Source organism: Toxorhynchites rutilus, chromosome 2, assembly GCF_029784135.1.
Source record: "Toxorhynchites rutilus septentrionalis strain SRP chromosome 2, ASM2978413v1, whole genome shotgun sequence".
Taxonomy (NCBI): domain Eukaryota; kingdom Metazoa; phylum Arthropoda; class Insecta; order Diptera; family Culicidae; genus Toxorhynchites; species Toxorhynchites rutilus.
This window is the reverse complement of record NC_073745.1, coordinates 129,098,315-129,110,969: the sequence shown is the minus strand read 5'-3', so window position 1 is coordinate 129,110,969 and position 12,655 is coordinate 129,098,315. Positions and strand designations below refer to the sequence as shown.

At 39.3% G+C, this 12,655-nt stretch overlaps 1 protein-coding gene across 1 annotated transcript; it reads left to right on the top strand.

The window, feature by feature from the left end:
- Positions 1-10,011: 10,011 nt before the first annotated feature.
- On the top strand, positions 10,012-11,699 carry LOC129769834 (embryonic polarity protein dorsal-like). Its single transcript, XM_055772317.1, has one exon. It carries the CDS (start codon positions 10,272-10,274, stop codon positions 11,661-11,663), a length of 1,392 nt encoding a protein of 463 aa, XP_055628292.1. The 5' UTR covers positions 10,012-10,271; the 3' UTR covers positions 11,664-11,699.
- The last annotated feature ends 956 nt before the right edge of the window (positions 11,700-12,655 follow it).

Here is a 12,655-nt window from a genome sequence, read left to right as displayed (position 1 = left end):
TCAAATGCAGAAATTTAGGTAATTATAGAATTAAAAAAGACAATTGCTTCTCTTCGTTCATCGCAGTACAGTGTACAGAAAATAGTAATTATATGATATGTTTCAATGGTTTCTTACACTTACACATTACACTAAGTAATAAGACACTACCGTGATAAGCATGTTTGGACTCAACAAAGAATGTGATTCAAATGTAGATTTAGCTTATAGCACATAATACCCATAAATGTTGATTTTCTAACGAAGTATGAAGGTTGTATGGAACTACGTCTGTTATGCGGACAAATGGTGATTTTTCGGAAACGTATTTTTACAAAATTGCTCAAATGTTTTCGAGCAAAAAATGTTTGTTTGCATGTTGAGCAAACGTATTACATTGCGTAGAATGCAAAACGGCGAAAAAGTCGATTTTGTTCATTTTGTCGCTTACGTCCCCTATACAAACATGGGCAGAACAGCAACCAGTATATTCTGATGGACGACGAAACATACGTCAAACAGAATTCAAGAGCGCTTCCAGGGCGGCAATTCTACACGAAATCGGTGGTGGAGGAGGTGGGCGATGCACGATTGCGCTGGAAAAACCTGGAGAGAAGGTTCTAATATGACGAGCTATTTGTACTTGTGGTTTGCGGTCTTCTATTTTCTTCACAAAAGGTACAATCAATGCTCAAATTTACAAAGATGAATGCTTGAAGAAACGATTGCTGTTCCTCTATAAAAAACATTAGTCTCCCCCTCAGTGATGACATTTTCACTGAAATGACCCGCGCGTGAGTTTCATGCCTAAACCGAGGATACAGTCATCACTCACCAATCTACAATGTTGGTAACAACGCCGTGGCGATGGCAACATTGACGCTCTCACTGCTTCAATGTTCTCAGGTGATCTAACTGACCGAGGGACTCCAGTAGTGACCCATGTAACAATTGATTTGCGGTCTGGGACGGGAGCCAACGGGGCTAAATTAAAGGCAAGACGGGTCTATGGTACTAGGTGAGGCCGTTTCGTCACTAAGTTGGTTAGGGGAGCGGTATATGAAAACAGTACGGAAGAAAGCAGAAGGGGATTTTTTTCCTTGAAGTGTGAAAGAGACAGACTGATCACGAGCAAGCTTGGGCACAAGCGTATTGTGTTTTGTTTACAAACAAAACACAGTAGACTTCCAAGATGGCTGAAGAGTGGTTTTAGCAAGTTGGCCCACCTTAGGATATACTTATACGCGCCTTGGAAAGCAGAAGGGGAAATATTTGCTTGAAGCGTGAAAGAGACAGACTGATCGGGAGCGAGCTTGGGCACAAGCGTATTGTGTTCTGTTTACAAACAAAACACAGTACACTTCCAAGATGGCTGAAGAGTGGTTTTAGCAAATTGGCCCACCTTAGGATATACTTCTAGGCGCCTTGATTAAAGGGATTCCGAAATGCACGCTGTGTTGCAATAACCAAACATCCGCTTGAAAAGTAAACCTCAACGCTAAAGGCACGCTCCTCACTATTCCAACGCATGATGGCGACTGAACTAGAGATGGGCAAACCGTTCACGAACGGTAAGAAAGAACTAGTTCGCCGAAAAGAGTGAACGAACGGTCGTTCTTTTTCAAAGAACGGTAGTTCACCCCACGAACTGATTCCAAAAGAACGGTTTGCGAGTGAACGGTTTGCAAGTGAACGGTTTGCGAGTGAACTGTTTGAGAGCGAACTGATTGAGAGTGAACTGTTTGTGAACGAACTGTATGGGAAAGAACTGTTTGAAAAAGAACTGATTGATAGTGAACTGTTTGTGAACGAAGTGTTTGCGGGCGAACTGATTGAGACGAACGAGTCCAGCTGAACTGATTTGTGCTGGACGGAAGGGATAAATATATCGAGAATACTTGTAAGAAAAATAAAACGATATGGTCATTTATGAGCAAAATGCAAGTAACGCAAGGTTTATTTTGTTAATATATACTCAATTTTGGGTTGAAAATTAAATTAGATTTTCGTAGTTTTAAAGGCAAAGCTATATGTTTTCAATTTCATGTATTCTTTCAATTCCGCGTAATATTCATACACTTCCTGATTATCAGAAAAAAATGTGGGGGAAGCTGGGGCAATTCATGAATTAGGCAAACATGAAATCTCATAGTGAGTTCAAGTTGAGAAGATAGTTTTTTCGTTATTTTCAATCCATTGTTTGGCCTATTGTGTATACGTGTTACCGTGGTTGTTTGTATGATTGATTGTTAGTGAATATCGCTGCTGATTTTTTTCTCTCAAAGAAATGTGATCTTACATGGAACCTGTGTGTTGTCCAAAATACACATATTTTGTTAGCATTAAATTATTACATATACTTTAGTCGGCCGATAAACATATTTTCACATACAGTGTGCTACTTTTAAAGAAGAAGCACCTTATCTTTCCCCAATAAATTTCAAAAATATAAATCCCATAAGTACACTATTCAATCCAACGATATCAATGAATAGCTGTTTATTAATGTTGGGTTACAGCTAACATTTTATGTTGTTCTTAATACCGCTGAACGAAAGAGCGGTTCAAAAGAACTGATTCACTTAGATGAACGGCTAGTCACTGAACCGTTCATCAAAGTGAACTGTTTTGCCCATCTCTAGACTGAACGGTGTCGGGACAAAACTTCACAGTATCCCCTCTTGAACCGGAACACTAGCGCTCCGCTATGACATCAACTAATTGAGTGGCGCGCATTTTAAAAAAGGAAGTTATGCTGCCGCACCCTGTAGAACAATGGTGATTATAGACCAAAGAGGAGCGGTAAGTTTCTCTTCGCTACACAGAGGATACGGACATCACAGCTCCCACTCTCTTTGGGCCGGGTTTAACATATGCACATTACGCTAAGCCAGTATTACAGTGGCTCTCAAACAACAATATCCAATTCGTCGAGAAAAACATCAATCCACCAAATTGCTCAGAGCTCCGATCAATTGAACGTTACTGGGCGATTGCGGAAAGGATCTTCAAGAAGGACGTAACAGTTTCCCGAAGCATGGAGGAATTGAGAAAAAATTTGGCAGCAGCATCCAGGAAATGCACAACGGCTACTGTGCAGAATTTGATGAAAGGTATTCCGTCGAAAGTATGTTCGATAGAGCACAATATTTTGACTTATTTTAGCCACACTATTGTTTCACATTGAACTGATCTACATTCAGCTAAAAACAAAAATTGAAATAATTAATTTTATTTTTATTCACGAATAGATGTTGCTAAAGACTTTTCGATAAAGTCCTTACTGTCATTGAATATAAGCATAATCAAGTAATGATTGATTCATTATGCACATATATTTTATCTCACCCCGGATGTGATGGGTTCTTACAACTCATGATCGTTGATGTTCCTAAAACGCACTGTGTGTTCAACTGCCCAACTGCCGACGAAAACCCAATTCAGTGACCAAAGCGATTTTTTCAACGCAACTTTTTCCGTCCAGAATTCTATTTCGATATGTCCAGCATCAATCAATCAATGAATATGCGTGTGATTGACTAATTACATTTTGTGCTGTCTGCTTCTGTACTTAACCCCCCTCCGATCCCCACCGATCCCTTCCCTTGAACTACCAGGGGTATCGCTGATTAAACATAATGGAAATCTCTTGTCCGTTTCCACTCTGGTGAATCATATTTGCGCCCAGGTCATCACGTCCTTGTCAATATAGAAGAGTTCATCACAGGTGATTATTATGCGGTATTTTCGGCACGACACCATCGGGTTGCGGGAGGAATGAGTGTGTTGTTGTGTGTTGCACCTTCATGATACAATCATACTCTGATGTTTAATTTACATATTTGAGCTGTTTCGGGTGGTATTGTGGCCGTATGAGGTGCTTATGCCATGAAAACAAATGCATTAAAGTTTTCCTTCAATTATAACGTGAATTTTGTCTACAAAATTTCCACACCCAAACTCTAAGTTGGATTGAATTATTTTTACAAAAACAAATACACGATTTATCAGGACGAGACGAAACATTTAGGTTCGAAGTGAGAAGACAAATACATGGCGTTTGTGTCTCAGCCAAAAATAATATTCCATTTAAGACATCCAAGTTTATACTACATGGGCTGAAAAATCCCGGGATTTTTCAACAGATGGCGCCACTAAAAATGAACGAGATTCATTTGTCACTAGCTTATGTGTGAAGTTTCATGACATTCCGTTTACTTGTTCACAAACTACAGTTGTTTTAATATCACTACCTGAGCATTCGTATAGGAAATGGAAAAAGTGGAATATCGTATTTTGATCAAACATTGTTTTACGATAGGAATAACTCCTGAACTATCAATGCTGTGGTTGACGAAATGTTATTCCACTTCTACTCCTTTGAGAACAACAGTTTATCGGTGGTTTAGTGAATTTGAAACGGACCGTACAAGCACCATAGATGTCCCTCGCTCTGGAAGGCCAAAAGAATCCAGAAATCGTAAAACGAGGGCATCGACTCGTTTTGAACGATCGTAAAGTGAAGTTACGTGAGTTAGATGAGGCCGTAGGCATTTCAAAAGAACGAGTGGGATACATTTTGCACGACATATTGGACATGAAAAAGCTATCCGCGCGATGTGTGCCGCGTTTGCTGACCGTCGACCAAAAACAGCGACGCGTTGGTGATTCAATAGCCGGTTTGGCGTTGTTGAAGCGTAATCGAGTGGACTTCTTTCGACGTTTTGTGACAATGGATAAAACGTAGCTCCATTACCACACTCCTGAGTCCAATAGGCAGTCTGCAGATTGGCACTGAGGCAAATTTTGAAGACTTAGACGGTTCGTACTACAGAAAAGGGGTCGAAATGTTTGAAACTCGCTATACCAAATGTATTGCTCTCGAAGGAAACTATGTTGAGGAATAAATACAGCTTTTCCCAAAAAAAAAAGACGGGTGGGTAATGTCGGGGACATAACCGGAGTGACGTAGGACTATACAAAGGGGACAGCTTTTGTTAAATATATATTTCAAATATATTGTTTTATTTTCTTCTCCTACGTGAATACCTACCTATCTACCTGAAAAATGGATTAGTTTACTGTTTAATCACTCGATATCCCCATCTTGTTCGGTTAAACCTTCCTGTTTAGCTTTTGCGTTTGCCACTCGCCACAGCTTTCACAGTTGGAAAATTTCTTCCCATCCAGCTTGTGACATGTTGTTCAGTAAATTACATTTTATGCGACGTGCCGAAACACTCAGTGTCGCATTGGAGGCGATTTTAACCTGTGTTTTAACCATAATTTGGACCCCGAACTCTATGTTTACAAAAATGTCGCATTACATGTCCGTTCAATTAGCTAAATGTCGAACTAATTGTAAATTACTGTACTTTCTATCTGGAAACAATTTGAGAATTGGTGAAAATTGAATAATCAGGAAAGTCCCCAACTATCAATAAGCTCAGAACAACTGCCAAATTCACATACTCATCAGATCCTGGCAAACAAATTATGAAAACATCAATTTGTGTTTTATTATTATTTTGGATAATGTTTTAGAAAGCATTGAACTTTATTTCGTAAACTCTTTTTTGGATGGTTTAATGTCCCTTAAAAGCGCCTTGTTTTATGGAATGGTTCCAATTTAGAAAACTTAGTACTCGTGGTTTTGAAAAAAACCATTTCGAACGCCCTCGATGCCGCCTTGTTCTGGATTTGCCACCAAAGCAGTTTGTATAAAGAACAAACTTTTTTCTTCTGCTACCTGATGCCGTTTTGCGATTGCGTTTGCCACTCGCCACTCGCTGCAACTGCCTGTTGTCTTGATGTCCACCGAACCGAATGTGTTCTGTTCCGAATGCAGGTTTTCTTATCGTCGCGAGCAGCTTTGCCAGCTAACTCGATCACTTCGGTGGCGGAAGCTATATAACGCCGGCTAGGTGGACTGGTACACTGGTACTAACGCGCTCGACCTAGCTACCCTTGCGGGGAACTCCAGATCAACACGGTTCGAGCGGGATTTTGCCTTTCCCTTCACTTTTCCTCCTTTACCATGTCCAGGCATGGCTGCTTGGGTTGGTTTGTTGATGTGTTGTGATGCGAACCGATGTGGTGTACGGTTTGAATCAGAATGATCGTTACGGAAGGAAGGAAGGTCTTGAATTATAGAGACTTTAAACTTTTGCAGTTCATTCGTCTCTAATGATCGTTACGGCAGCGGAGCGGGGATTTTTAAGCTGACTGGCTGGCTCGAGAATTACGCATGTGTGAGGCTGCGACCAATGTTTCCCTCATTTTTTTCTTTTTCCTTTTCAATCGTGCTTCATTCTATTTCGCTGCTGCTCTGGTTGCCCGTTTTGGTCGGTACGATTTGAGGAGCACAAAATGGACCAATCAAAAATGGGCACATAGTGTATTTGGACAATGCTTGATATTTCACAATTATTCAATTATTTATCTCAAGAAAAATGAAATGTTATTCGTTATGATAGATGCGTAGATATATTTCCTATCAATTGATGCAAAAACCTTTGCGATCTATTGAGAAATGCTCGAGTTATAAGCGTTCCAAATCTTGCACTTTTTCCTACTTGTTCAGTGCCTAGATTTCCATTTCACCCCCTATATCTTCCGGTTAGACGTAGTCCTACGTCAAAACTAAACTATAGTCTTTTAAAAATTATGGGAACGTGAGAGAATTCGGATTTCAGATGGCAAAGCATAAACCCTTTATAAGACCGTGGCACCCACAAAAATATTTGTTTCGCCGCACTTGGAATATTATTTCAATATATTCCTTAAGAACTTCCAAAGATATCTGGCAATACACCATTTTTTTCAAGGCTGCTAAAGCAGTACGATATTAATTTGGGAGTCATTTTTATGTAAAAAACCGCGATCGTGCAGCGCCGTTGAAAATGCAACAAGTTGATTAGTTTTTCACTATTAATGTTCTATTTGGGATGTACTGTGTAAGGTCATGCAGTTCTTTCAATAAAATAAAAGGTGTATTTTGTGAAAAATTCAAATTTTCAATTTTTTCTTTGTATGGTTAAGATTGGTTTGTCCAGTCGAAAATATGACTTTGGTTTGTCCAATTTTTTAATGCTCTCATCCAGCGCACCTTTGTCAAATCAGGTATTCAAATGTTTCAAAACATATAGATAAAATTAACTTGTTCATGGTTTACAGTAGTTTTATAGGATGTTTTCACGGATTCACATGTGTTTTTAAAATCCACCTTCTATTTGTGTCAATGCGCCCCTTATTTGAGCTAACTTTCAATCGATCATCATATGATTATTTGGAACGCATTCAGACCTTTTCTGGATTATAACACTTATAAATTTTGTAAACATCATGCTGGTACACCATTTGTACAGATTTATATATCTAAATAATGTAATTAATGCATCTCGACGACCTCAATTCTGCTCAGGGCCCGAAATCTTCGAAGGTGAAAAATGAAGACCGACTCTACTCTCAGCAGCTTCGCTTCGACTAGAATTGTTTCGGCAGTCGCCCACAACAAAATGTGACTTGACTAGAAAATGAATTGACTAGCGTTGACTAGCGAGGATGACTGGTGAACTAGTCCAGTCAGTGGTTATTTTATCTGACTCGACTAATGAATACAAATCTGCCTCTTCATTCAACAGACTTCAATCCACATCTCTACTCCCCTAGGAACGAAACTTATACCCGCGTACGCAATCTTATTTCTACGTCCATATAAAGAGGAACGAAAACATGATTTCTGATGCAAAAAAGAAGGTACCCCATCAATGGACGGTTTATTGTTTACCCATCGTGAACTCGTCCAACGAACTTAGACATTTATCAAGTATGCTATAAAGGTCCTCGCGTTAGTATTAGTAAATAGCGTGCAAAATAGCGCGCTATTTTATACGTGTGAGTAATTTTCGTGTACGATACAAAAGAATCTAGCTCACCTGTAGCGTATGTCAAACTACGTTGCACTTAAACATCGATGCATGCACACGTACATGGGAGAGAGAAAGAGAGGAGCGAATTCGTTTTTGGGGAAGTCACTTCATAGTGCAATAAGGACAATTTGACTGGGAAGAATGAAATGATATAGTCGAGTCGGTAGAGGGAGATAACGACTAAACGCCCGACTGACTGTTCAGTCGTTTTGGCGGAGAAACTGCGTGGAGAATCCAAAAGCCATTACTAACTGACTACGGATATAGTTAGTCAGATAGTCAGTTGACTATCCTCAGTTGACTATGACTATGCAGAGCCCTGATTCTGATCATGGTTTGTCCGATTTATTGATGTTGGTTTGTCCACATGATTACTATGATGTTACTTGGCGCGCTGGTTTTGTCCTTCGCGCGAAGCAGAAATAAAGTTTCTCTGCGTTGAGTGCTATTTACCTTTGAAATGTCCAAGAAAAAGCAATATTCTGAAAAAAAGCCTGAATTTTTAATGGATCAATATGATGAAAGTTAACTCAAGCAATGAGAAATGCAACATCTACTTGAAAGTTCGAATCTTTTCATTCAAAAATGGTGATTTCTAAAACCGGACAAAACTAGGAAGAAAATTGTTTGAAAACATAAAACTTTGCATTATTTGAACGCCCTATGGTATTATTAACAACTAGAGACTTGGGTCTTTTCAACAAACCCAAACTCGTCTTGATTACATGTGATTTTCAAGAAGAAAAATCGATTTGCATTTACTAGTTGCGTGAAAACACTCAAAATCGGACAAACAAAAAAAAAATTTTGGTTGCACTAGACATATTGCTTTAATTTTTGCATAACAAAAGGCGCAATAAAGTGAGCTTACAAGGCAGCGTCAGATTGTGTTTTTGGGGTTAACGAGCAGTGGCAATTATATATCCACCATATCCATCATTTTATTCAACTGCTTCGATAGTTTATTTTTTATCAAAGATAAATATGTGTAATTCCTCATGTAAGGATTATGGTCTGTGAAGGTGGAGTCGATTCTTTGTCTAATTTCCACGGTCTTATAAAGGGGTTAACTAATAAAATATGGAAGGTAAGTTTTGGAGAGAACTGTGAAACCAATTGCCAATATTGCTTGTATATTTCTGATTGCAATTCAAATGATTCAGTTCAAAAATCCAAAAAAATCTATGTCCAGTCAAAAAGTTTTATAGTTATGTTATTCCAAAATATTCCGTAATTGTATATTGCCTTTAGATAAATAAAATTTAAAAAAAAAGTTTATTGCTAATGCGTAACAGATTTAGTGTGAAATTCCATGCAAATTTATTAGACACGGTGTAAGTGCTGTGTTGCAACTGTGCAAACAAACAGCAAGAAGTCATGGACTGTGCGATTTTCAATTTCTTCTTAAAACGGCCACCATTTAAAAAAAAAAGTTTTTAACTTGTCCGTGGGTCATGCAATAGTAGCATCTTTATTGATTCAGAATCTGTTCGGTTTGTTTGTTTCAGATGACCAGAAGAACTAGAATCGTGTACGCTATGGCACAATTTATTTTGAACCCCCTCACTTCATCAGCTTGTATCTATCCTAATTATGAATAGTTTTCCCGTTCAGTGTTTGTTTTGTTGCTGAAAGATAGATAAACAGATAATGGTATAATGGATACTAAAAATATTAAATTCATGGCTCTGCACTAGAATACCCTCTTCAAGGGCGATGAAAGAAAATATTTGACATTCAATCCGTCATATCTGTAAATCAAGTTGGGAAGCCCTTCCTTCCTTGCTTGTGTTAGAAAGGCTTTAAACTTTGCAGTTCATTCGCTTCTATGGGAAGCCCCTATTTGGTACCGCCTTTTATGATCGCTCTACGCGTTCATTAAAAGTGGTATAATATAAATAGGCCTTCGCAGTTCTATTGCTGTACTAGTTATCTGAGAGTGTGTTGATCATGTTTGTATTCATTTGAAAGCCATATGTATGTTACTTATAAGCTTCAGTAAACAATCAATACTTTCAGTTTATTCGAAGGCATCGGAGTGGAAAAAGAAAGAAAAAATACGGGAAAGGACACAAAGGATGTAGTGAATCTGAATGAAGATAGAATAAACCGGAACGTGACCTGATTTAGATCTCCTAATCGCATTTCGGTATCGATTCTGTTTACAGGTATCGGTTTATAGACGAAATTTTTTAGGTAGACGTTGCGATGTGTGCGTGGGTATGTTTATCATCTCGATAGGTAGGATATAATACTATAAAATCATTCTGTAAGTCATTCGTGGCAGTTAGTTTCGTTTGAGAAATAAAGCTTAGCTACTCCACCGTGTAGCATAGCAATTATAAAAAAAATCAGTCGATTATGTCGGTAACATCCCAGAAACCATACGTGGTTATTACTGAACAGCCACAATCGAAAGCCCTACGTTTTCGGTACGAATGTGAGGGGCGCTCGGCCGGTTCTATCCCGGGAGTAAATAGTACAGCAGATGTAAAAACCTTCCCCAGTATTGCGGTTCATGGATACAGAGGGCGTGCTGTAGTGGTGGTTTCCTGCGTCACGAAGGATATGCCTTACAGACCACATCCGCACAGTTTGGTCGGCAAGGAAGGTTACAAGAAGGGTGTGTGCACAGTGGAGATCAACAGCAACACTATGAGTTACGTTTTCAGTAATTTAGGAATACAGTGCGTAAAGAAAAAGGAAATCGAGGATGCACTTCGATGTCGCGAGGAGATCCGAGTTGATCCATTTAAAACAGGCTTTGGTCATGCGAAACAACTGGCTGCTATTGATATGAACGCTGTGCGACTCTGCTTTCAGGTGTTTCTGGAGGGGCAACAGAGAGGTCAATTCACAGAGGCGTTGCAGCCGGTAGTGTCTGACATAATTTATGATAAAAAAGCGATACCAGATTTGATTATATGTAGTATCAGTGCCGTTATGGCTCCAGTAACAGGTGGAAAGAAGATTATCCTGTTATGCGAGAAAGTTGCGAAAGAGAATATCTCGATACGGTTCTTCCATTCGGACAACGGCAGGATTGTTTGGGAAAATATAGCTGACATCCAGCAGATCAAAGTTCACAAACAAGTGGCAATTACGTTTTCATCGCCACGATATACCATTGATACCGCACAACCTGTGATGGTGAATATTGAACTGAGAAGACCTTCGGACGGTATCACCAGTGAATCAGTACCATTCGAGTTACTTCCTGTGCATTCCACACCTATAGGTCTGAAACGTAAACGATATCTTCAATGCGGTTCGGAATACTTCGCTCCAGGAAGCACCGGAAATACTCTGAACAATTTTGGTGATAATACTGGTTTTCCATCAGTCGAATGTCTTCCAGGTCCAAGTCATGCTGGAAACCGGGATCAGCCTATTTTCTACAGTCAGTACAACCCTACACCGTTGGCACCAAGTGGTCAGCCGATCTATAATTTGCAACAGCAACAAGTTTATCAACTCCCGCAGCAAACGCAGAATCAGTTCAATTCTAATGCCGTGAATAATATAGCTTTCAATGACGACAATTCACAGAACAGTTGCCTACCGCTAACTATATCTCAGCAAACCTTCAATGGAGGATCTGACACGACGCAACCGGTTTATCAGCAACACTGTAATGACTCGGAATATAATCTTGGTAACCTGTTAAGAATGGAACACGGAAAAGAATTTGACCTCAACCCATCGGGTATGATGAATAACTATAGTAATCAACAACACTATCCGAATAAGTAGTCTCCGTGAAAATAACCGAATCAGGATTCACTACAAACTAACTATTAGACTGTAAATATTTTCAAAAAAAAAAATAATGTATTTTTGTTACTCAGCTCACATATAAATAAATGTTCATAAAGAAACAATACCAACTTCTTTTTATCATGATTGTCGCAGTTTTCAACAAACACATTTCAGATTTCTTGTCAAATAAGAAACTTTTTCAGGATCTTCGATACCTTTTTATTTCGTAGTCTTCTGTGGCGTTCTGTTGATTGTTCGAGTTATACAGGGTTTTCCAACTTTAAATTCCGAAAGTAAATTGAAATAAAACACACTTAGAATTCGAATTTCGGTGAAACTTTTATTTCAAATTGAAGTTTGGTTTATGCCATTATGTGTGAAATACAACATCATTCAAATGTCCATCTAGGGCTTCCTCGCACACCTTGATCCGGAACAGGTAATTTTCGATGACTTTTCGGCACATATGGGGCGGTATCTCGGTCATAACTTCACGAATGTTGTCTTTTAAATGTTCAAGAGTTTGCGGAGAGTTGGCATAGACACGGTCTTTCGCATAACCCCACAGAAAAAAAGGCTAGCGGGTTCAAATCGCATGAATTGGCATCACCAAAACGCGAAATTATGCGTCCCTCAAATTTCGTTCGCAATATGGCCATGTTCGATCGTGTTGTGTGGCACGTGACGCCGTCCTGCTGAAACCACATGTCATCCGTATCCAACTCTTCAATTTGTGGCAAAAAAATTGGTTAACATGCGGCCATAGCGCTCACCATTCACAGTTACCATCTCGCCGTCCTCATTTTCAAAGAAATACGTCCCGATGACTCCACCAGACCATAATGCGCACCAAACAGTGACTTTTGGCGGATGCAATGGCCTCTCAACAATCACGTGTGGATTTTCTGAGTCCCATATACAGAAATTTTGGGTGTTCACATAGCCACCGAGCTCGAAATGTGCCCCATCGCTGAAGAAAATTTTAT

Coding starts and splice junctions, on each gene's coding strand:
- LOC129769834 (XM_055772317.1), top strand. CDS start 10,272: ATGTCGGTAACATCCCAGAAACCATACGTGGTTATTACTGAACAGCCA.